General features: G+C 36.4%; 1 protein-coding gene across 1 annotated transcript in view; it reads left to right on the top strand.

Moving 5' to 3' along the window:
- Window positions 1-25,920, top strand: part of LOC148657321 (macrophage mannose receptor 1-like) — a 44,523-nt gene extending 18,603 nt beyond the window's left edge. The window contains exons 11-30 of the mRNA XM_088643419.1: window positions 1,093-1,241; window positions 2,615-2,814; window positions 5,450-5,574; window positions 6,492-6,576; window positions 7,234-7,378; window positions 8,241-8,279; window positions 11,548-11,711; window positions 11,879-11,943; window positions 12,917-13,017; window positions 14,845-14,984; window positions 15,857-15,971; window positions 16,858-17,030; window positions 18,165-18,270; window positions 18,669-18,901; window positions 20,162-20,327; window positions 21,645-21,797; window positions 21,987-22,103; window positions 22,820-22,984; window positions 23,923-23,961; window positions 24,703-25,920. Of these exons, the coding sequence (XP_088499545.1) occupies window positions 1,093-1,241; window positions 2,615-2,814; window positions 5,450-5,574; window positions 6,492-6,576; window positions 7,234-7,378; window positions 8,241-8,279; window positions 11,548-11,711; window positions 11,879-11,943; window positions 12,917-13,017; window positions 14,845-14,984; window positions 15,857-15,971; window positions 16,858-17,030; window positions 18,165-18,270; window positions 18,669-18,901; window positions 20,162-20,327; window positions 21,645-21,797; window positions 21,987-22,103; window positions 22,820-22,984; window positions 23,923-23,961; window positions 24,703-24,944 (2,722 nt within the window). The 3' untranslated portion in view covers window positions 24,945-25,920. The remainder of the gene's footprint in view (window positions 1-1,092; window positions 1,242-2,614; window positions 2,815-5,449; window positions 5,575-6,491; window positions 6,577-7,233; window positions 7,379-8,240; window positions 8,280-11,547; window positions 11,712-11,878; window positions 11,944-12,916; window positions 13,018-14,844; window positions 14,985-15,856; window positions 15,972-16,857; window positions 17,031-18,164; window positions 18,271-18,668; window positions 18,902-20,161; window positions 20,328-21,644; window positions 21,798-21,986; window positions 22,104-22,819; window positions 22,985-23,922; window positions 23,962-24,702) is intronic.
- The last annotated feature ends 253 nt before the right edge of the window (window positions 25,921-26,173 follow it).

The following is a 26,173-nucleotide window of genomic DNA, read 5'->3' as shown; positions in this document are numbered from 1 at the left end:
AATAGAGGTAACAAACAAATCCAAAAAAGTTTGGAATTAAAAACGAATCAAGAAAAGCATAACATAATTATGCATACACAAATGCTGTCATTTAAAAATGACTTTAAACTATAAGAGACCACATTTTGAAAAGGCTGGTTTCTCCATCTAGACTACAGGATTTATTGTATTCCAATGTTCCCCCTAGGGATAGTAGATTGTGTTTTGGCACCAGAACTACATAATAAATTGTGACTTGATATTTGCTGTTGAGAATCTCATACAATTATATTCCTTGCTATCCCCAACCACTCTGATCTTGGCCTCCCTAAATGGCAGAAATCGTTTTGGGTGGCTGGTCTTACTGCAGCTTGAAAAATATTGGTATTGTGTTGGGATATTCCTTCCCCTGGCATCACAGGATACTATTTTCTTGGAGCTTTCTTCTGCTGTGATCCATGGCACCAGAGGTTGGGGGCTAGAGCCTTGGAATGCAGTTTGACTTTTGCTTATAGGTTCTTTGGTGGAAATTGATGGGGTACCAGTGATGTGGGGTGGGATTGTAAGTGTTAATTTTAAAGCAAGCCTAGTTCACAAAATAGATCACATCAAGTTAATTATATCAAAATAAAATCACCATGTCAGCAAGGTTTAGTACTGTACATTTGGGCAAAAATAATGCACTTTAGTTCAGAATTGCTATACAACTTCTTTTTATTTACAATTTTGCCAGAACCAAAATATAATGTTAACAATCTGTGAGCCGTATTGGGATTTTGTAATAGATATTCTGATATCTCAACTACGTACTGTAGTTTGGAAGACATGTGCAAAGTCTTCCAAAAACGAACACATAAATGTCTCATGTGTTTGTAACATGGTTGCACATTTTGTGTCTGCATGTGTGACATAACAAACTGTACTATTACTAAAGCACCCTCCCAGCAGTGCTTTAAAAAATTTTTTTTTTCCTATATAACGCCAGCCACCACCTAGTATCAGTGTTTTTATATTGTTTTCTGTGAGCTGGTATACAGTATGAATTTTTTGGCATGTGTTTGTGCATGACATTGTTATTTGACATAATTCTCATAAGTGATGTTTTTTTTCTAGGTATGAAAATGCCTTTCTCATTAGCCTGGTTGGACTGAGGTCTGAGAAATATTTTTGGACGGGCCTTTCTAATACTGCTGACCGGGATACATTTGTGTGGACCAACACTGCAGCTGTGCACTTCACTCACTTTAATGCTGGGATGCCAGGTATGCAGTTCATAAATATTATTTTCTATCAGTTATACAGGTATGGTAAAGGTAGATTTTTGTGCTTGTGTTATTTCAAATTTGACATATACTACTCTTTTAGAGAAAAAGCTCAAAATTTAGAATGACTAGAGCAGAGGTTCTCAATCTGGTTCTTGATAGTCCAGCCTATCTGCTGGTTTTCATTCTAGTTGGGCGCTTAATCACAAGTGCTAATTAATGCAAACGATCTGTTTGTTAAGAACTTTTTTTTGCAGTCAGTGTTCAGTGATCAGGTGATCAATTTAGGATGAACAGACACATGTGGTAATGATAATGTATCAATGTATCCAACACTTCCCATAGTGTGTGTTGTATTTTTTTTTACTTTCTGCATACTGTATTTCTAATTAGTTGCATTTATTTGTTAAATAAATTTGGGAAGGTCTGAAACTCAGGAAATGGCACATGATTGATATGTTTCCTTAACCATATAAGAGCAGAAAGAAAACTTAAAAACACACCTAAAATATAAGAATGAAATAAATATTACCTGTGATTAAGAACTTGAGGCAAGCAATAAAAAACACACAAGTTCACCAGGACCTAGGCTCAAGAAACACTGACCAAGGTAATACACAGAACACAGCTTAATATTATAATTCAAACAGTGCAAAGTAGAGGTCTGTCAAAATTGGTTTCACGGGTGGCATTGCTTTTGGTTAAAAGAGAAACAATGTCAGAAAGATTGGAATTCCTTAGTCTTACAGTCAGTATGTGTCTGACACATTGTTTGTGTCACGAACAGTTCTTTCAGGAGCCTATGCGGACGACACAATCCGGGGTAGAGTGAGGAAACACTAGGAAAAAGTCATGCAGGATACTGGAATAAAAACAGGGGGGAGTGTCCAAGGAGTGCTGGTGGTCGGGGAAGGTGTAACGAGGCAAACAAATCCAGGGACGACTCCAAAGAGAAATCCAAAAGCAAGCATAAGTCCATGGCCAGGCGATGCATCCAAGACAGGAGATTAAAAATTGGAACCGGGTCGGGACCGGCAGGGGGAACAGGAACAGAAAGTTAAGAACATAACGGAGCCAGACGCATCCAGGTCCCGGGCTCGCATGATGCGGAAACCAATGCAGAGCCCTGATTAGTGTCAGCGTCTGGCTTTTAAGGGGGAACTGAAAAGGGGCTGGAATAAGGAACAGGTGCGGGGAATGAGGCAAAACAAGGAAGAGCTGGAGCGCCCTTAAGAGGGAGGGACAACAATCGTGATAGTTTGCCTAGAAGAAATATCAGGAGTATGTTTTTATTGTATTTTCTGTAAGGTTCCATTTTGAACTTTATGTCACCTTCCTTTCATAATCTTTTGGTCTTCTTGCATTTTTCAAAGGCAGGAAACAGGGCTGTGTTGCCTTGACCACAGGAACTTTCGCTGGGTTATGGGATGTCATTAACTGTGATAGTAATGAAAAATACATCTGCAAGCATCTTGCTGATGGAGTGACAACGACCCCAGCCCCGACAACATTCCCCACTGGTGATTGTCCTTCTGATTGGACAGTGATGGCCCAGGGTAAATCATGCTTCAAGGTGAAAACCATAACTTTTATTACAAATTATGCTGAAGTAGTATATTTAAAGACTGTTAATTAAGCACATACAGTAACTAATCACTTTTCATATAAAAGGACTAATACAAATGTGATCAAAAGTTCCAAAAAGCAGCAGGAACTGGGATAGTAATGAAGTATGAATACTGACAATAAAGTGTGATGCTGTAAATAAAGTGGCACATTAAGGGCACAGGTGCTAGGTGGGTCTCTGACTACAGACACACCCCAAGACAAGTCTAATAAGATATGTTACATTTACATATGAGTAAACACACACCATTCAATAAAATCATGAACACCTTACTTCTTCCAGTTCCTAACTACTGATGCGGGGCAGATACAGTAAACTACTGCTGGCACAAACAATCAAACATGCTAGAGTATTTCTCATTAATTGTGGAGGTTACTCATGAGTAGCTTTCACTTTGGGTTTGGCCATTTCAGCTAGCATCTAGCGCCTCCCAGGCATCGTCTCACACTGCTCCACAGGCTCTGTCTGTATGGCATCTCCTTGGTGTCGTCTTCACTGTGTCACTAGGGTGTAGGCTTCACAGACTCACAGAGCTCACAATGCCGTCCTCACAATGTTGCATAATTCTGGCTTGGTGTGGTCACACAGCGTCTCCTTTTCAGCTTGTTCAATAGCTGGGCAGTTTATGACTTCAGTCCAAATACTGGAATTGTAGTGTAGCAGCTTGTGCTGTAGTTAAACAGTGTTAGCTATAGCACCATAGCTTATTTTATAGTTGAAAACTATACCTTTTTGTGGACTGTCTGCAGCACAGGCTCGGGTGCATGATTCTCCCTTGTCCTCTCACTGTCCCCTTCCTGGTTTGGTGCACTATTTATCTAAACTGGAACTAATGCCTGCTCCAGTATTTTTTGCTGTCTTGTCTCCTGTGAGTTGCGAATTGCCATCTTAGATGGAGGGAAAGCTTTGAGAAAAAAATAGTCCATGGGGGAGGTACCTCCCCTTGAGGATTTGGCCGCTTGCGGTGTCACAGATACAAAATGCAATTAATAGGGTTTGTTGAACAGGGAAGGCCAAATTCTAAGTGTGATGTCCTCACACTTCTGCCCCCCTATGTACCTGTGTAGGCAGAGTGGGGGAAGAGGGGGAACTTTCCTTGGTTTTTAGTGGAAAAGGCAGGGAGAGGTGAACTTTAAGGTGAAAGGGCAAGCACTGGTGGATTGCTACACTTTGTGGGGTGTGGAATGGCATAGCATTATATTCTGTAGACTGCACACAATGCTGTGATACCTGTATGTTTTCTAGCACTCTGTATTTGGTCGTGTGGGAAGTTTTCTCACTCTGCATTAGCAAGACCTTACCTTCATCACATTCAGACCGGAGTCACTTTTATACCACTTCCTACCACTTCAGCCTCAAGCTCTCCACAGAAAATGGTTCTGCTCCTGTCATGTTGTCTGTGCTTTACTTCATTACTTCTTTTTTTCCCCAATCCTTGTTTTCATTGTCTCCTCATTCACAGCCCTCATAGTCCCTGAGGACTCCCCAGTTGTGGTGCTAGCAACTACTGTAACAAGTTTCCCCTCACCCTTCTACCCTTTCCTTTGGTTGATGTTCAACTTGTAAGGTGTCTGACCCTGGCTCTTATCACCCCTAAAGCTCCCTTCCATGAACATACAGTAGCTGACATCTCTTCTTCTTTTGGGGGTTCTGCCAGAAATTCTGTATGTCCTCATCCATTCCATCTAACAAATTGCAGCCAGCAGTAGTTGTTTTTCCACCCACATGTAGGCTAATTCTCTGTGTTGCCATAGCATATTTTGCTTCTGTTACATTTCAGCACCTCTGAATATGTAAATTCTCCCTGTGCTTAACTCTTTTCGAGTGCTATTCCCTCTCTGCCTGCTTCACCTCAGTAGCTTTTTTCCCTGGCTTATCCCTTGTAAGTGAGGCGGTTGTGACAGAACTGTCATTTTCTCAGCCAGGCAAGCTAAAGCAAAAAAATCATACTATAACTATGCATTAGTAGGCTTGTTTAATCATTTTAGAACTAGACCAAACAACTGAATCTCCACCATGTGCAATTGTTTCCTATCTAATCATATTTTCCCAAGGATCTAGACAACTATGGCCTTGCTAGGTAGCATGTGTTCACTGCTGGACACAAGATTGTGAAATTATATTTGTCTCCAATAGACTGAAACATCTTTGAACAGCATGTACAGTAAATAATTGAGAACACAAAGCTTGTATGTCCACCCGTTCATCCAGTTTTTAACCATTCATTTTTAAATCCAATTCAAGGTCATGGGGGAGCCAGAGCCTATCTCAGACACAAGCACAAGTCAGGGTACTGTACATCCTGGATAGACACGCACACACGAAAGCTAATTTTTTCAGAAGCCAGTTAACCTACCAGAATGTCTTTGGGTTGCGAGAGGAAACCCACATGAACACAGGGAGAACACACAAATTCAATACAATATAAACAGAGAAACATTAGCACCCTATGTCTGGAACTGAACCCAGTGCCCTAGTCCTGTAAGGAAGCAATGCAATCCACTACCATGCCACCCAAGTTTATACATGTAAATTTCCGATTAAAAATGCGTTTTGAGGTTTTTTTTTGTCGTTTCTCCAGCTTTTTAAGAAAAATTTGAAGAATAAAAAGACATGGTTTGAAGCCCGAGACTTCTGTGTAGCAATAGGAGGAGATCTACTCAGCATTCACAGTGAGGCGGAACTTCATGAAGTATATGGCAACATGTAAGTACAGTAGCTTCTGTCAGGAACAGCTTCAGATTCTGAAATGTCCAAAACACTTTGGCTCCAAAACATGTTGCATTATGCACATTAAAGAAATATATCTGTGATCATTATCATAGAAAGTCATACACAGTAAAACTTTTTTTCTGTATTTATCATTGTTAAAGATTCCAGTTCAATTTTTTATACTATACTAAAGTATTATTAGTTCATGTGGGTAGCTGCGTCAGCATGCGTAGGCTGCAAAGGAACAAGTAATAGGTTTATTCCATGCTGAAAAAAAAGAAGAAAGAGAACACAACGTTTCGGCCGTGGAGCCTTCTTCAGGTGTCACACCTGAAGAAGGCTCCACGGCCGAAACGTTGTGTTCTCTTTCTTCTTTTTTTCAGCATGGAATAAACCTATTACTTGTCCCTTTATAGTATTATTATATTACTGGTATGGTTATAATACGTAGTTACATTTTAATAGTTTAACTAATCAGACAGGTTTTTTTAAACCTATATTCACTGTCAGATAGCAAGGCAATATTTGTAGTGGATATTTCATATAATAAAATACCTTCTCAACAAAAGTGAAATATTGTATGTAATGTACAGTACACTGTCTTTATTGTGTAATATACTATATATATAATATACATCAGCTGCAGCTCCTATTGTACTTTAGGTCATTTTATGTTTGAAAGTGATTTCATGTACTTTATACAGTATTACCAACAGAAAAAAATGAATGTACTCTTTAAGCCTAGTACTCTTGTATAATTGATTCAGGCATTTTGTCCAATTCAAAAGGCGTACGGTACATAAAATAAAGAACAGAAATGATCAGAAAAATCAGGAACAATTTCATTAAAACCAAACAACAAATGAATTTTAGCTATTATTATATCTTATTTTTTAACTTCTAATTTATAGAGGTCATTTCTATAATGAAAATGCCTGGATTGGAATTAATCTTCATGATCCCAATGCTGGATTTATGTGGAGTGATGGAACATCGGTGAGACATTTTTAATTTTGTGACTCATAAACATGGTTATGAATCAGTTGAACTCAGTGTTCAATAGCTCAGTGATCACATTATGCCTCTGGCAATCTCACAATAATGTAGTTCATTAATTGTTAAGTTTCCTTGTGAATATACTTTACATACATATTTATATAGAGGACCTTGAAAAATAATTCCCAACCTTTCCATGATGTCCCATTTTGTGAAATTATAGATTTAAAAAAAATGTTTCATTCAAAAAATGAATATATGTTATTGTAACAGAACTTTACACAAGGCCTTGGTAAGAGGTGTTTTATAGTGAAATCATGAGCACTATTGGCCACTTAACTGTGTGAGTCTTTAAGGTAATTTTGTGCATCTGAATTAGTTAAGGTTTGTCAGATCATAGAGTTTGAATGCTAATGCAATCTTGATTTTTTCTTTTTTCTTTCATATTGACTCAATTTGCTTTGTTTGACTGTTAATTTTTTCTTTGAATGAGTAGAATATCTTGTTAATACTGTAATTTTTACTTTAAAATGTCATGATTCCAGCCTATAAAACAACAAAATATGCAATTACTTTTGCAAGCCACTGTATCTTTTCGTATACAGTACAGTGTATGCAGTATAAGAGAGATGAAGCATTTTTGCAATCGTGTCTCAGGTTTCCTATGAGAACTGGGGATACGGCGAACCCAACAATCACAATGATGCAGAACTCTGTGGGGAAACGAGCTTGTTCTTTGGATTGCCTTGGAATGATCGACACTGTGAACACTACAATAACTGGATTTGCAAAATACGCAGAGGTACCATAACATATGCACTGAAGGCCACGATGTTAATAGGATGTTTAAGTTCTTCCTGTCACTTTTTAGCAGTGTGGAGTAGTAATTAGGGCCCTGAAATCAAAACAGAAGGCTTCACTCCCTGGTGGGACACTGCTGTAATACAGTGGAACAAGGTACTGTATGTTTCTCTGATTGCTGCAATAAAGTAACCATCTACAATATATTTATGGGTACAAATGTGAGAAGCTTAGATGAAAAGCATCGGCAAAAAAGTAGAAATAATAATCATACCTTTTCACAGTCATTGTCTATAGATCAATGGCCATCCTGCCTCAGGACTGTCAGGCTGTGTGCTGTATTGTAAAATCAGTGCTGGAAAATATTTTAAAATACATATACTTTTGTTGTTATTATGGGTTAAATTCTCCTAAATAATTCACAAATAAATAATTCACACAATGTTCTCTTTATTGTTTTAATCTTTGAAGAATAATGAGTACAAAGTAGTGCAGCAAATCATGCAATTAACAAGGAGCCTTCAGTATGTTACTTTGAAGACTGCTTTTACTGAAACCAAATTAAAACAATAACATTTTAAAGGAGATTTCTATATTCTTATAAAATATGGGATTTACATTTAAAATATAGAAAAATAATAAAAAAGTGTTCGCATACAAAAAAAACGAATGAACAATCAAACATTGTGGTCAGTTCTTAAATATATGAAGGGTTTAGCTACAACCCATTTCAAATTGGAACAAAATAGATTAAAACATATGAAATATTATTCTTTCAGAAATCACAACACAAGTGCATGAGTACTTTGCAGTTGTATACTGTAGTACTTCATATTCTAATAAACAGTTTCATTTTTCTACAGGAGTTACTCTGAAAGCAGCCCCAAATGCTACTGTGCCACGTAAGTTCATAAACGCTTTATGTACATACAGTATACAGTGGCTTGCAAAATTATTCGGTCATATCCTATGCTGTCCTATTTTGTAAAATAAAAAGTGATGCACACATTTCTTAAACTTTATATTTTATTCATACTATTCTTAATATGCTCAAACTAGAGATTTCTTAGGGTAAATCAGTTAAAAGAAATGTCAGGGAAAACCCAAGAAAAAAATGAATTATTTCAAAGTTGCCATTAGCCTCAAAGCTATAATTTAGTATTTTCTCTTCCTTTCTTTTTCATTTTTTGCTTTGAATGTGTGGAATAGCTTCTTTATAAAATAATTGCAATTTTAAAATGTAATTACTGCAGGCTATAAAGCAACAAAGTATGCAAACGTATATGCCTTTCAGAAGTATTCATGAAACCGAATACTTCTGAAAGGCACTGTACTGTATATGATGCTAATGACCACAGCCAGGCTCTATTAGGTTTAACCTCAAGCATAAGAGGAATGACTGTCTGAATAAAGTGAAGTTGTAATGAAGGTGCCAAGGTACTTTATTTATTTAAGTGATATTTTGGTGTGGTCACACACTATTTTTTTATCATCTATAAACTTTTGACAGACAAAAGCAAGCTTTAATTTTTCTCTTTGGAGCCCTACAAAAGCTTTTACACTCTCCTTTCTAATGGCATTAGTCCACGTATGAACCATCCAAAAAGCACAACATCTCTTATGTATCTTCTTCCCTCTTTAACTTCAAAGTCTCCACCAATGTTCCTCAGAATACTTTCCCCAGTAGCTACTGCTTTGACTGCCACATCTTCTTACATGGTGGACACACTGAATAGAAAGCAAATGTACTGTGTCTGAAAAAGTCAGTTAACCATGTTAAATAACTGATTGCCTGTCTGGGCACTGTAGTTCTAGCAACCTCTGCTGCACCTAAAAGAACTACAAACTACTGGCTAGCTTAAAGGCTTGTGTAGCTCAAAAAGTACCTCTTCTGTCATTATTTCTTCACATACTGACAAAATGGAGTAGAAAATGGTGGAAAGCAGCCAAGAGAAGAGGACTGACATTTTAAAAAGCCATAATAATAGTGGCATAGTCGCAAGGCAATTAAGGAAGCAAGTTTCTGAATGTGGAAGCACCAATATTGAATGCAGGTGGCTGTGATTATACAGTATGTTGAAGATAAATGGGCAAACAAAAGCTGGGAAAGTTATTGAAAGTCCTGGAGAACCCTTGTGCTTGCCAGTTTTTGTTCCAACTGCGTCCCTAATCACCAGTGCAATATGATGCCAAGAATGAGTCTACTGGCTTGTTTATGCTGCATTGCAGGACAAGCACTGAGAATTACTCATCTAGGAGACTCAAATATAATATAATTAGCCAGAAAGATGTTATAATCTACACTCAAATTGGGATCATAGCGGTTCCGTGCGGTATCATGCCCCCGCCACTCCACCCCGCTGGTTCGTCCCGCAACACCTGGGCGTGAACCTGGGTCTCCGGTGTAACGCAACAGGGAGCCAGCAGAATAAGCTAAGAGAGACCTCCCTCAGCCCAAGCGGCCGAGGTCCCTGCTACCCGCAGGGAGGGCAATGACGTCACCGTGCCCAAACTAGCTCCGCTACAAAATGACAAAGCTCTGAAAAACCTATTAGAAAAATCAAGTATACAAATTCTATACATCGAGAAAATGGTATGCCATGTAATTGGAAACAAATCCGACTTACAGTACGTCTTGGAGGCAGTCTGGGGAATGAGTAAAGGCATGGCAACATCAGGTAAAGTAAAGGAAGGACATGAAAACCCAGAAAGACATACTGTATATAAAAATGACTTGCCATTCTGCTCTCTGTTACTGAGGAGGCTAGCTTGTTAATCAATTGCATTATGAGGGTATATTAAATATATTTATCAACAACAAATCATATTCATATTTGCATACAAAGTATACAATTCCTGTGAACTAGCTGTTAAATATTGTTAAAAATTCTTATTTGATTAATTCGTATCCATGCAAGCTATATAGTCATCAGGCTTCTTTTTAGTGGAATTATGACGGTTAGGTACAATAACACAGAGATGGCTAAGTGTTTTAGCAGATATCGCAGAGGTCTATGGAGTACAGGATGTGTGATTATGAACTAAGACAAAGAAGCAATTGGTGATGACAAATTCTGTAATAAAATATAAAATATACAAATTGTGTTGTAAAACCATAAAGAATTGTTATAAAATGAGTACAACACCTCCATGAAGAAATAAATGACATATAATGCTTTCAAAGAACATAAATCACAGTTTTCTTTCTGTATTTATTAAATGACTTATACAGTACTGTATATCTCATTTGACATTAGACATTTATGTTAAAATTGCTTCCAGTCTTTACAAAGCCTGAAATACAGTATGAAGCTGTCTAGTATTAATTATAGTTTATGTAGAGTTTTTTAATTTGACCATACATCTTTTCTCAGGTTTATAATTTGTTTGCTATACTGTCTCTGACTATGTAGGTTATTAGCTAAAGAACTGTTACTTTTTTACTGGATTTTTTAATGTTGGTGTGTAATTTATAAACCTATCTGGTTATGATTGGCTTGTGTCTTGGTCAGACTCTCTTCTTCTCTTGCTGTTTTATATGCTCACTGTTTCACCACTCCAGCTCTATTTCCTATTATTGTTTCACTGTAAGTCACTTACAGTAGTACTGTATAATGGCACCAGCAAAATACAATAACAATCTGAATAGAATCTAAAATTACAATTTCCACTTTAAGATTTACATTTCGTGTCAATATAAGTGCTGCAAATCAGTTAATCCATTTTGTTTATTGAGTGCTAATGTCATTACGGAGAAATATTTTATTTAATTAGTTTATGCATTTATTTTACACAATAACATGTATTTTTTCAGCTTCTGCAAGGGGCTCCATGTTCTAAACAACAGGTTCTTGCAGCTCAGCAAGTGACACCGAACATTATTTCTCTACAAGCAACTCAACGTCAACACTACATCATCATATGTTCTGCCATAACTGTGGATTCTTAGCAATAAACAATGCACAGCATAGCCTGTACTACAGCTGTGGCTACAAGACGTCCTACATGTATAGTGCTGCTCTGCTTTTTCAGATAGGCTTACTTGTCAGCTACATATGTTTCAAATTAAAAAAATATATATTTTCAAAGAAATTTAGAGGTCCAAATATACAGTACCACACTGTCTGACATGCATGGCTGTTCAACAAGTGGCATTTTTCTGTTTTGCAGAATACAACATGACACAAGATGGTTGGATTGAGTATAATGGATCCCAGTACTACTTGAATAGCCAAAGACTTCCTATGGAAGATGCAAGAGATTACTGTAAGAAGAACTTTGGTGACCTTGCTGTTATTGAAGGGGAAAGTGAAAGGACATTTTTATGGAAACAGGTAAGCGAGGAATGATTTTCAAGGCATTTAATAAATTATTTCTTATATTTTGATAAAGTCTTGCATTGGTACAATTGTAAAAAGCTTGATCTTCCAGAGCTGTATTCTATTTTCAATAGAATGAAAATGAAATAAGCTTTTTATGGATTTTCATTCTTTTATTTCAGATATCCAGAGGCGATGAAGATCAATACTACATTGGCATGACTGTTGGTCTTGATAAAACATTCCAGTATGTATAAGTAGCTTCTTTTAAAGCAAGTACTGTATCTACCTTCTGCTTATCCACACTGAGATTTTTCTATATTCAGTCTTACTTAAGTCAGTACTAAATTTAGTAGGTGAGTAGTTTCCTTCTGTAAAACACATCCAGTTAAATTGTTTTTATGTTATTATCAAGTTAAATCAAATGTATGCATGTCCATATTAAAAAGGTCATGTCAATTTTCATTCATCTACCCAATCTAAGAAAAGCACTAGGTCATGGTAAGGGAAAGGATCACAGCAACACAGAGCATATCCATAAACACAGAGTGCAAGTTAACCACAAAACAGTCTCAGAAGATGCAGATCTCTTTCATGAGGACAGAAAGCTACAGTCATTCAGCTGTGGCACTGTGGATTATTAGTGGGCTAAGTTGTGGAATTCCTGGAACTTTATTGTTTTCTTACTTTTTGCATTGCCACTATTTTCAAATGCCTCTGAAGTCCAAATCCTCAGATACAAAGAACATTAGCAGGATTAGAAACATGTATTGAAAGTGAAAATTTGGATGGTAGGCTAATGGGCTGATAATCAAACACTATATCTTATACCTTGAGCTCTGTATTTTACTACTCCAATGAACTTTACTACTCAAACAATCATAAATAGCTGTGCATTCAATATAAATGTATTTAATTAAATGTAAGTTTAATTTGGTTGGGGCAGTTGCAAGGCAGTTAGCATTGCTTACTCACCTGGCTGGGGTGCTGTCTTCAGAGTGTCATGATTGCCAGCTTTGCAGTGTACTCTACACACCCTATTTGCACCTTAGATGCAACTTCAGGTTACTATTCCATATAATACACACTTGCCCAGAGTAACCTCTCTACAGCCAGCCAAAAAAAAGTTCAAGACAAATCTAAATCTTGTAGATCATGTGATGGTCCAAGCTGCAAGATAATATACAATTACTGCATTGTTTATTGTTGTTTTAATACAGGTGGTTAGATGGAAGCCCGGTAAGCTATGTAGCATGGGAAAAAAATGAGCCTAACTTTGCAAACAATGATGAAAATTGTGTCAGCATGTATAAAAACATGGGTAAGTACTGAGACTTTAATAGGAGAAAATCTGTTCAATATCTCAGGCTTTATTTACATGGTACTGTATATTAGACTGTTATCTTGTAGGGTAAATTTAATCCTATACAGCAGTGGTTCTCAAACTTTTTGGACCAAGTACCACCCCTAATCCAACCAAAGCATCCAAGTACCACCTACAAGTCATCATCTCATAGGAACCCCAGAAATTATCAATGACCAACATGAGCGCATGTGCATACACACTCACACATACATATAATAAATATTATAATAAAAAATTTTGTTTGATATATTAAAAGGTGGCATCTCAAAGTGTTTTACAGAAAAAAAAAACAACACACAAAAATAAGAAAGCACCATTTCAGTGAGAGGGGTGAGCCTGTTTAGTTGAGCAAAGCAGATGTGAATTAATTTTTCGAGCCTTGATACAATTCACAACAGTCTAACAGATTTTAAATCGTCAGGCATTTTCTTGACGGCAAAGGTCTCGCGGTGGATGTTGCAATGAAACCATTAATTTCTGGAGCAACCTCTCTAATTCATGCAACTACACCGCTGTGTCGGCTTGTCATTGCTCTAGCACTGTCTGTACAAACTCCGACACATTTTATCCAGTCGATGCCATTCTCTTCGATAAATTCATTCAGAAGCTGAAATACGTGCTCTCCTGTAGTTCCTGTTGGTAGCGGCTTACAGAACAGAAAGTCCTCACGGGACATACCCTCAAACTCGTATCTAACGTTAACTAGCAAATTGGCCAAATCGACTACAGACTCATCTAATTGCAGTGAAAAACATCTGCTCATCTTAACGCGCGCTGTCAGCGTACTTTTGATATAATCCTTCATTTCAATAATTCTATGAATGTCTTTCGGGGGGGGCAGCAGGTCGAGCTGTTCACCAGGTTTTTCTCCACACATAATAGTGTGGGGCTTACCTGCTTTAGCAATCCGCAAGCGTGCATTTTTCCACGTTTCCGTTTTTATTTCAGTGTTTATTTTAAGTATTTATTTCATGCGCATGGGAGAGAAACACAGAGATGCTCTGTGTATTTTTCTCAAATTAACTTAGAACATTTCTTAAATATTTTTCTGTTATTTTTTACGCTTTCCTGTGCTCACAAGATCACCAGCGTTCATAGCACGCATTTCTATGCATTCCTGTGTTTACAACGTTGGCATTGTTCCAAAATCACGCACATTCTCCTTTCTCCCTATTTGCTGGAGATACAGTAGCTTTTTTAAATACAATTGGTCACTTGCGTCCGTAGCACGCATTCCTATAGAGTGGTATAGAATTACAGAGTATCTTTTGTGTCCACTGAAGTATTAGCGCGCACTGTATCGTAGTACGTAGACTGCGTATTCAACACGTATAAAAAAACAAAATATGAAAACCCGTCCCGCACACAACACAATTCCAGGGTCATTTGGCGTGCCACCTGGCGGCACGCCACGTACCACTGCCGGTACGCGTACCACAGTTTGAGAACCACTGCTATACAGCAATAGGAGAGCACTATAACTGATTAAAGATTTTGGCTGTATGATATTTATTCAGCTTTGTAAATGTTAGGGAAACGTTTCTAAGTAAAATAGTTTCACGTAAAATAGTTTACGTGATAACTTTGTATCTAAGGTAAATTAGGATTCACTACATTATTTAGTGCTGAAACCTCCATGATTTCAATATCATATGCTGTCCACAGATACATAATTTTCCACTTTTGTTTTCGTGTTACCAGATTACATTGTATTTGGAATGTCATTAACCAGGTTAACAGATGTAAAGCTTGACAGTTATTTGTGGATCGCTTCTTCTGCAGGGTTTTGGAATGATATGAATTGTGGTGCACCTCTTGCCTTCATATGTAAAAGAAGCAGCAATTTTGTTAACACCACTGTGGCTCCAACAGTCATTCCCAAAGGAGGATGTCTGCCTGACTGGCTGTATTTTGAGGGAAAGGTATTATTACAGCAAGGAAACACATTCAGTTTGTGTGTCAATGCCTCATTATTTGTTGTGATTAGAAATGTTGTGATTAGAAAAATATCAACTATATTTTAACTGTAATTTATGCTTTATACTGTACATTTCCTAAAAACACATAGTGAATTCTTCTTCAGATTAATTGTAATTTTGTAATATCTTTCAGATGTCTTGATAATTGTAACAGGCTGTATATATGCATTGACATACATTACTCATGCACATACAGTACATATGCACAATTACTTGATATATTTTATTGATTGCAACATTAAAATGCCACATCATACATTAATAAAGAAATATTTCATAAACATAATTTCAGAGAAAATCTGACATGTCCAAGAACTTAAAATAAATGGAGCAGAAATATTAAGATCATGCTCTCATCAAGAGCTTTGGAATTTTTTTAGTTTACTATGTACTGTAACTACATGTCACTGCTAATGTAACTGCTAATTTGGATGGTATTGGGACACAAATTGTGTGTTCTAAAATTTTTGTTTCAATTCCAATTTGATGAGAACTACAAAATGTGATTATATTTGTAAGGTTTCCCAAAAACATATACTGTATATATATGGTTGTCTGTGATGGGGCTATATATGCAGTACCTGAGTAGAAGCAAGGGTTTTACATATTGTGACATTGTACAGTAGATTGAAATGGGACTTGGAATACTTTATAAAATTTAAAAGAAGCATCAAAAAATTAAAATGCATTTTCATTTTGTGAAAAGAGATAGTGTGGTATATCATTATCAAATGTAATGTAATAATCCAACTAAAGTTTCTTTTAGTTTCCTAATCTCAGAATCTGAAATACTTTGATGTCTTACATTTTCCTAGTGCTACAAAATGATTGGGTCCAATCCTGCTGAACGAAAGACATGGCAAGATGCAAGAAATTATTGCATCTCTGTGGGTGGAAATTTAGTTTCCATAACGAATGAAAAACAACAAGGTATGAGAGGAACTGAATGTAATGTCCCATTTAACACACAACATTCAAATGTTCCAATTTTCCATCATGTTGCATTTGATGTGTAGTACACATCAATTCCACTAATAATTTCTGAAAACATTGACGTACTAAAGAACAGCATTTGTTATTTTACTTTTATTTATAAATATAAATTATTATATTTCTTTTATAAATATAAAAAAGTGATTTTATGATAACAGCAGTTATTTTATAGATGTGATTCTACTGGTATTTCTTATAATGTAATTGAGGAGTGTCAGTAGTTTATTTTAGGCCAACCAAAATTATACTTTACTATATCACAGCATTATTTTTAAAGAGTATACAAAGCTTCTCATTTTAAGAACATTAGAACAGTTACAATCTAGAGTGCCATTCAGCCCATTTAGTCCAGTGCCTTGTGAAGGTTTTAAAACCCTTCCGTAAATTTCTTTGCTTTAAAGCAAATCATCACTAAAAACTCATCTCATATTTCATTTGGTTTAAATATGGCACAGACCCAACACAGCAAATCTCTTAGTCAGCCATCACTAGTCAAGCAAAGCGTCAAGCAAAGCGTTGACAGCATCATGCTATGGGATGGTTTTCCTTAGCAGGAAATGGCTTGTTGGGACTGAAGGAAAAGCATGCATGGAACTACAGTAATTGCAGGCAAATACTAGAGGAAACCCTGAATACATTTGCAATAGTTTCTGATTACTTTGCGAGGCACTGCAGCAGCTAAGTGATTCAAGGTTTTCTTCCAACTTTTTTCTTAAAAGAAGCCAGGGTATGTTGTAGGTGTTGTTTTTAAAGCATAATGAAAGGTCACTGTTTAGGTTTTATATTTCAATTACTGTTACACCATCATTATCTCCTTCTTCAGTGTTCCTGACCACCAAGCTTCAGGAAATGACAGCAGATGTGTGGATTGGGTTAAATGACATCAATGCAGAAATGCGGTTCCTCTGGACTGATGGGAAAGGGGTTTACTACACCAACTGGGCAAAGGGCAACCCAGTGTCTGTGCCCGATGGCAGATATCTCCACTCCGATGAGGTACTCCACATCTTAAGGCAATGCATTTCGTTCTGTATGTACATTTAGACAAAATAGAAAATATAAAAAAATTACACCTTCACTGACAAATTAAAATAAGAGTTTCTCCAGCGTTCAGATATATCAAAATATAAGAGACATGTAACAAATAGAAATTTAACTAAGAGTCATTTTCAAAGAGAATTTTTCCATTTTTTATTTCTCTTATACTGCAGAAGTTACATCTGGAATTGGTTGCAAAACCAACTTCCTTGCAGTATTACTATAAATCACTTGTCAGTTAACTCTTCTTTATAGAATAATGTGCTTTATGATTAACAAAACTGTATGAGTGGGAGAAAAAAGAATGATATTCACAATCTTATATTTACACTGACAAGCTATGTATACAGTAAATATGAATATGAACTTGCATCTTCATTGTGCATAGCAGGAATAGTGATCTTAAAGCTGCATACTGTATTTTGTCCCTTTCATAAAAGAATCCAAACCTAAGTCTTTTGTGAATTTAGTAAGCCACACTGCTCTGCTTTCAGGCAAATACATGTACAGTATATGACAAAGACAATGTAAGCAAATGGTGTTGTTACATTTTTAACTTAAATAGCCCTTTCAGAAAATTTGAAGTAAGCAGAACACAAACTCTCCATACTTCTGAGTTTCTGAAAATGTTCATTGCCCAGGTGGCATACAGAGATGAAACATCATGTGCAGGTTAAACCACGTAGTATTACGTACCTAACCTACTTTTATCAAAGAAAACTTTGGTCTTGTGATATACAGTCATTTAAATGTTCCTCAGTGAAGATCTTACTATTGGATCTTTCAATCTGCAGAAAAATGGAATAGACTGTAGCTTGCACAAAAACTAGTTTAATGAATATTTTAGGTATTCTTTAAACTCCAGATATGTTTGCCATATTAATGTTCAATTTTGGTACCGTGTTGTAAAATTCTGTCAATGATGGTTATGAGCAGACCTGGTCTTCTCGATATTGCTCGGATACCTATATATTTAGATATATACAGTATATAGGTTTGTTCCACTGTACATATACAGTATATGAGTGTGAGCAGCAGAAATATTTTCAAAAACCCGTGTTTCGTCCTGAGTATTGCTAGTCTCTTCTCTAGGAATTTGACTGTGTAGTGCTAGTGAGCAGTTCCCCCACGATGTCTGGACAGTGGAAAGTTGAGGACTGTCTGTTGTCGAGGCCTTTCATTTGCCAAAGAAAAAGTGGTGAGCATTGCAGTCTGTCCAGATTTCTCTGATAACACACTGGCAATAGTAAAAGGAAGATTTTAAGGGTCAGCCTCATAGAAGTGCACACAAAAAGAAAAATGTGTTTATGTGAAGTCCGTTTTCACCATCATAAATAATTGATACAAAATAATGCAATTCGTTTATGGCTAAAAAGACATTTGGTTTCACATATTATGATATATATGCACTACAGTGTGTAAACCTGATAAACAATGTAACAGGCAAAAAGCTGTTTTATTTATCTAATTTAAAAGCTGATCTGTGTGAGACATGATTTCTCTCAAGGTGCATTCTGCTCCTTTTTCAAATGTGTATCTATAGAGATTATCCTGATAAAATGCTTTCTCTAATACTGGTTTTGTTTTCTTTTCCAGATCCTTTGATTAATAATCCAACAACAACAGCACCACCTGGTGGTTACATTAAGTTTGGCAATAACTCCTTTAAAGTGATAAATCAGAAAATGAACTGGGATGAAGCCAGAAGACAATGCAAAGCAGATGATGCAGATCTGGCTAGCATTCTGGATTCTATAACACAAGCCTTTGTTAGGCTTCTAGCACATAAATACAAAGAACCCATGTGGATTGGACTTAACAGCAATGTGGTAATGTAGCGCAGTTAGCAGTACTATATATTAATATGAGGGGCTCCTTTTATTTGCGTGGGTCTAAGTGCTTGGAATTCATGTTGAATCCTGTAGCCCAGAACTGCATCACTTTTTAATGCTACTGTAAGTCTCCTACAGTTAACACTGAAACAATGGAAGCCTTTGACAAGTGTTTTAGATTGTGTTTGATCCTTAGGTTCAGTAATACTTTCTCCCATATTGTAGCTGTAAAATGTGTTAAAAAATAATTTGCAATTCCAAATGAGAGCATTAAGGGGAAAAAATCAAATTTAATATAAGATAAATCTAAAGAAATGTAAAGGAACAAGTAATAGGTTTATTCCATGCTGAAAAGAGAAGAATGAAAACACAACGTTTTGGCTGTGGAGTCTTCTTCGGATAAAAAAAGAAGGCTCCACAGCCAGAATGTTGTGTTTTCTGTGTTATGTTTCAGCATGGAATAAACTTATTACTTGTTCCTTTGCAGCCTATGTACAGGTATGCTGACGCAGCTACCCACCTGACTTACATAAAGAAATTTGGTTAAACATGCCTGTACATAATACGCTTGTCAAAGAAAGCTTTAAAATACAAAGAAGTTTTGCTAATGACAATTTAGCTGGATTTAAGTCAGAGGATTATAAAGCTCAGAGAACAATTACCAGTGTGTTGCTGTTTATTAAGTGTAATGCAACTTACTGTAGCTGCATAGAGGTGCTGACACTGCATTTAAAAAGCTTCCTCACAAGGACCTCCCTAGTGGGTCAATTGGCAAAGGTGTTTTCTAGAGGACAGGTTGAGCTCTATGATCATATATACAGTACATAAAGATACTAAATTGTGACGTATTTTTTTATTAAATGACAGAGTAGTATTTTGTGTTTTTTGTCAAATGAGCTTATTTTATCTACTATTAGGACTGCAGTGCATAAATGGGTGGGCACTGCAGGAGGAAGTGTGGGGTTAGTCAGTTAGGCTTTCTTGGCTTTGAGTGACACAAAAACCCCAGTGATCTTTCTAGGAAGGAATTGCACTGACAGTGAAGGACATGTCTTTTGTGCTATTGCTGCTGAATCTACTACATGGTGCTGTGAAGCCTGTGACATGATACGCTTACTCCTTCTTCACTGTGTGAAATTTCTGTATTTATAGCTCTGAGCCAAGAAATAAAAACACTCAAATGGCATAACAAAAACTAACTGGTTGTTCTATTTTTTTTAAAAAAAACTTTCTCAGTTAATTTTTCCTTTTTTTCAGACCTTTGGATATTTCACATGGATCGATAACTGGAAGTTACGTTTCACAAAGTGGGCTGCTGGGGAACCTAGAAATAACATTGCTTGTGTTTACATGGACGTTGATGGGACGTGGAAGACAGGGCTCTGCAATAACACTTACTACTCCGTGTGTAAACAGACAAAAGGTAGGATACCTTGAAAAGTAATTAAATGAATGTCTCAGGTATGCAACTGTTAATGTTATGCTAATTTTGTTGTAAAATAGTAAGTTGGTCAGGACCAGTTTGAGAGAGGGGGTGTTCCTGGCATGTGAACGTGAACAGTTTTTGTTCCAATATCAGTTGTTCAGTACTTGTCACGTTCGTAACCCCTCCTCTTAAGGACGCTCCAGCCCTTCCTTGTTTTTTACTCATCTCCCGCACCTGCTCCCTGTTCCAGCCCCCTTTTCAGTTCACCTTAAAAGCCAGACGCTCACTCTGTTCCGGGCTCTGCATTGGTTCCCGTACCAGGCAAGTCCGGGACCTGGAAGCGCCTGGTCCCATCAAGGTTTTAAAGTTCCTGTTCCTGCCGGTTCCAATCTGGTTCCTGTTTTAATTCTGTTTGTCTTGGATGGACCGCCCGGTTCTGGATTTTGCCTTTTCTCGGATTCCCTATTGGACTCAGTTTTGGACTGTTTGCCTCGGCCAAAACTTCCCCGAACACCAGCGCACTATGGACATGCCCCCTGTTTTCATTCCCGAATCCCGCATGCTTTTTTCCCCGTGTTTTCCTCACTCTACTCACTCTATTGTGTCGCCTGCATAGGGTCTGAAAGGTCATATGAAAGGAAGTCCTGGGTGTAAGGTTTATATACTGTACATTGACAAGCGGAAGTGTGCGAGATTAGCGTTTAACCTTTCTCCTGAATTTCCGTTATGTTATAATTCCATTTAGCTCAACAAGTTTAATACCCTTTTTTTTGGGCTTTAAAATCTTTACTTGAGTTATTGTAATTGTCTGAACCCTTCAAAGGATCATGACAGACAACTGAAATGGGGTAAATGAAGGCAAAAAAGACTATTTCAGTTACCTGAAGTCTTAAATGTGAAATAAAAATGAGAAACTTCTCTCATGGACTGAGGTTTTACAAGCCTGGGTAAGACCAGTATGGTGCAATCTCACTGTACCTTGAATGGCCATCCCAGTTTTGAAGAGGGGTCTAAACATCAGTTCAGCTGGGCTGAACATACACATCATATATTGTGCCGCATCTACTGTATAATGTACTATTAAAACATAAACAAACACCCATGGATTAATAAGCAGTCGTTAGTCGTTAGTCATGTGTATGTGCCTGGTAGCACAACTTTGTTATTTATACTGTAGCAACTCTGCCTGTCATGAAGCAGACCAAAGCAGACATGGTGAAAAATACAGTATAAGACTGATTGTAATGTAGTGTGTTGTACAGATACTGGTCAGACCACAGTCAGAAAGAAAATGTGTGTTGTGCTTGTTAACAGATGTTGCTCCCACTGAGCCTCCACAGCTTCCTGGTAATTGTCCTGAACCCAAAAAGAGAAGAGTGTGGGTGCCATTCCGTGGTCACTGCTATACATTTAGTGCTTCAGTGGTAGACAACTGGGCCCATGCTTCTGTGGAGTGTATGAAGCTTGGTATGTTTCTTTTGCCATTCTTTTCTGTTTAATATTGCACATTCTTATTTTCCGTGGTTATTTTAAAACTGTGCTTGTCATATTTTTTTTTATCTTTCTGAAAAATGAACTTGAGAAATATTTGTTTTCACTGAAAATATTATAGTGAAATTAATAATATTATTACATATAATTAATATCCCATGCTAGGTGGATCTCTCGTCGCCATTGAAGATCCCACAGAGGCTGCGTTTTTGCTGCAAAATGCTGAACTGCAGCGAGACCGAGCAAAGTCTTTCTGGATAGGACTTTACAAGAATGTGAATGGTAACAGCATTTTGATTTAGAATCATATACCATCTCTATGAAATACTTCAGTTGTCTAGGTTACATTCATTTGGTGATTTATTGTATAATGCATGAATAATGTACAATTACATTACATTCTAATACGTTGTAATGTAATATTGCCTTAGGCAGCTTTTCATGGTAATGCTAAAAGTGCAATAGTTTATTTATAGTTTTATATTATTTGCTCAATATAAAATGAGCAAGCTTTAGATTAAAAACAAGAGTATATGAAAATGAAATTTACTGGGAGTTTGTTAGACCAGTGTAATCAAGCCTGTTTGATACTAATGAATAAATACCCCTAAAAAAGCCATTAAAAAAATCCCTTTTTATCATACCAGCTCTAAAACACAGATTGTGAAATACATACAGTTTTTCTAATTAGTAATTAAAGTTTAAATGTCTGCTTACAAGGTCTTCTCCTGCCTCAATGCAGTGGTTTTAATTTGAACGATTTTGCAATTCAGGTTAGCATCTGAATACAGTATGAAGTACAATACTTTTCAGCTTTCAGTTACCCAAATTAAAGTGTAGAAACTGTATAATTTAAACTGTTATCTTAAATTTAATTTGCGATCACCTTCAAAATCTCCATTCTTACTTTGGTTTATCAGAATGTTAGCACCCCAGTGCTAGTTAAAGAAATACATAGTACGTGTACTTTCATTTTTGCTTGTTTTCTTCTTCTACAGGGGCATGGCTATGGATAGACAACAGTGTGGTGGACTACACTAATTGGAATAGTGGTGAACCATCACGTCAAAATGATGAATGTGTTGAGATGTTCTCTGACAGTGGGATGTGGAACAATGCAAACTGCCATTCATACAAAGCATATATCTGCAAAGCAGCAAAAGGTGACACCGATCTTTTCATTCAGACTTATCTGTGTGATGGCAGTTCAGTAGATAATTAGAAAAAGTCAGAGGACAAAGTCATCTCATCAGGTGATCTACTTAGTTGAAACTTGGTTTTGGTGAGCACAAGGAGTGCTGAGTTTACTCAAGATGACAGGACAGCTTCTTAAATACTTCTGAATCCGAATAACTTGTTCTGACACCTCACATTCAAGAGCTTGCACAACATACTGTACATGTAGTTTTTCTTAGCCTCTTAGCATACTGTAGCTACTGTACCTGTCAAACAGAAATGTTTCAATACAAAAAAAGAAAAGGGGAGATATGCAGGGTCCAAAGACATACTGGGACAGTACAAATGTCAAATGTGCATGCACATTGTCATCAGAATTATGGATTTATTTGTAAATTCTTCATTCTGAGAGAAGGCTTTTATTAAGTATGCAACCTTAAAAAGAGTAAACTTCAGGAAGTGGTCTACATAATTTAAATGCTTTAAACTTAGAAGGTGATGAAAATCCAATATTTGATTGTATATTACAAATTCAGCAAAATCAGACAGTTCAGTTCATACAGTTGAACGTGAATTACTTGTTTTTGATACAACATCATCTGTTAAATTGTCTAGCAAAGATTTTTGGATAAAACAATTGGAGTTGGAGTTATATGTCATCAGAGTAGCATACAGTGGCTATTGGCTTGAATATAGTTATTATAGGGAAAACCTTTGAGAGTTACAGTGTTTTTAAGTGCCAGCAGAAGTTGCTGTAAAATATGGGACATATTAATATTAATGTAGTGCTGACCATTTTAAAGCACTAGAAACCAAGACCAAGAGGCCTCAAATTGTGCTTCATATCTATATACTGTATACCCATTGCATGTCTGCCAATGTGTTTTTTGCATTTTTGCTGATATTACCTTTTCTTTTTGTCCAGTCATTCCACCAACCCAGAAAAGCCCCAAAACTGAACAGCGTAAGTGTCTATTTTTTGATGTTTCTAATGCTTTAGTGATCTTTTATGGAAATACTGTATGTGAGGAAAAAGTGTTTAATGACTTTACATTGTTTTTCGTCACTTAATGTAAGTTATTAAATTTATGGACATAGAAGACTAAAATTTTAATCAAGTGTGTCATTTTACCTGATCCACTTGCTAACTCACCAGTAAAGGCTGCCTAAATGTTTTTGAATATTTTTTTATTCAGAAGAGCAGTAGTAAGAAAGTCTCCACATTATGTGAGCACTGTTAAAACTAAGGATTTAAAACTGGCACAACGTTCCTTTTTATTTGTTGTTTTTAATGGGCTCTGTGCATTTCATTGACCTTTCTTCTGATGGTTAAATTTAGTTGTATTCTAAGTCACGGAACAAAAAAGGATATACATTTACTGTAAGTAAAGAAGGGGCATATTCACTTAAAGTATGAGATTTAAATTACTTTTAACAAGCAATTTATTAATCCAGGAAAAACATACCTCCTATTCAAATGATTAAAATGTGAGAGACTCTTGAGCACTGGACTTTCTCTCCTCATATATAGATGTCTGTGTATTCAACCCTACAGAATAATTTTCAAAGAAAACTGTACATGCAGTATATATCTTATATACTGTATGTATAAAGTACACACACAGAAGTCTTGATAGTTGTTTTATTATAAGTTGTATAAAAACAAACATAACAGCATTTGATATACATCTTTTATTTATCATAGACGCTGGTTCTGGAGAACAATCACCCCATGGTTATGCTGGAATTGTGGTTGCCATTATTATCCTCATAATAACAGGAGCTGGACTTGCTGCCTTTTTCATTTACAAGAGAGGACGCAGGCCTGTCCAAGGAGAGTGCAATTTTGATAATACACTATATTTTAATACCGATACCTCTTCATCACCTGTTGACACTAAAGTCCTGGTAGCTAACATTGAACAGAATGAACAGGCCACAATCTAAAGATGCTGCATGTGTGTGCAGTGAAAAAAAAAGAAAAATCAACTTATTAACCTTTTTCCCTGGCTGCTGTGGGGTCTTTAGAGCTATGGAATCTTTTATGAAGATTCCTGATCTTGATTCAGTGGACTTTTGGAGATTTCTTCTCGTCTGACTCGAATTATTACAATTGTGAAATGTTAACAAAAGCATTGTAAAAGTAAAATGGTAAACTTTTGCATGTACTTTTTCCCCATCCTGTTTATCTTGGTGGCAATTGGTGTAAAATTCAAGCTGTTATCATGAAAACAATAGGCTTCAGAAGTGTATGCTTTCTGAATGAATGCAATGTAACAGCAAACCTATGCTCTTCAATGATTTTCTGAAAGACCACATTCAAAACACAGTATTCTACCTACTTAAAGTAGATTTTGCACCACAGCACAAGTCTGCTAGCTATACAATCAAGCTTGTGAATACAGAGGAGTTTACCGTAAGATAAAAAGAAATTGAATCATGGACAGTCAGTGTGACACACCCTTAGTGTGTCTTTACTGTCATTCCCATCATACAAACAAGTATTAGGTTTATTCCATGCTGAAAGAGAAGAAAGGAAACACAACGTTTAGGCTGTGGAGCCTTCTTCGGGTTTCACCCGAACTACATATTCACATCATACTTTTTGTTCCCCAAACTCACTATGGGTCACTACTATTCTCACCAAATGTATAATATGATAATATGATCCTTTTTCCAGCAAATATCCTCATCATTGATTTCAGTTCCTGAGACAGGAACTCTCCCACGTTTCTTAACCAAACTACACGGCAAATAAAAATTTTTGGCAAATTTTATTCATTGTGCTTCTTCATGGTGTTTTATAAAATGTTCCTTTTACCTTTCGTTATTAGTGTTTTACTTGATAAAACAGCTGGATGAGAAAACATTTCTTTGACTGTAAATAAAAGATAAAAAATTAAAACATGATTGGTAAAAATAATGTGTTGATAATATTCTTGGGATACACCTGGGATAGGAATAGATGTATAGCTTTTTGATGTTAGCTACTTCAACAAAAAGTATTTCCTGTTTTGTACTTCCTGCTTCCTGCTAATACCAAATCTTGAACTAGGAAAAGTGATTAGTTGAAGTCCATGCAAAGGTGATGATAATTAATATAAGAGGCAATGTTTCCCTATAATATCCATATACCTTTTAACTGAAAAACTGTTTAAAATTATTTTGAATTTGTG

The sequence above is a fragment of the Lepisosteus platostomus genome, chromosome 8 (assembly GCF_059453375.1).
Source record: "Lepisosteus platostomus isolate fLepPlt1 chromosome 8, fLepPlt1.hap1, whole genome shotgun sequence".
Lineage (NCBI taxonomy): Eukaryota > Metazoa > Chordata > Actinopteri > Semionotiformes > Lepisosteidae > Lepisosteus > Lepisosteus platostomus.
Note: the sequence above shows the minus strand (reverse complement) of the source record. Positions and strands in the feature narration are given on the sequence as shown.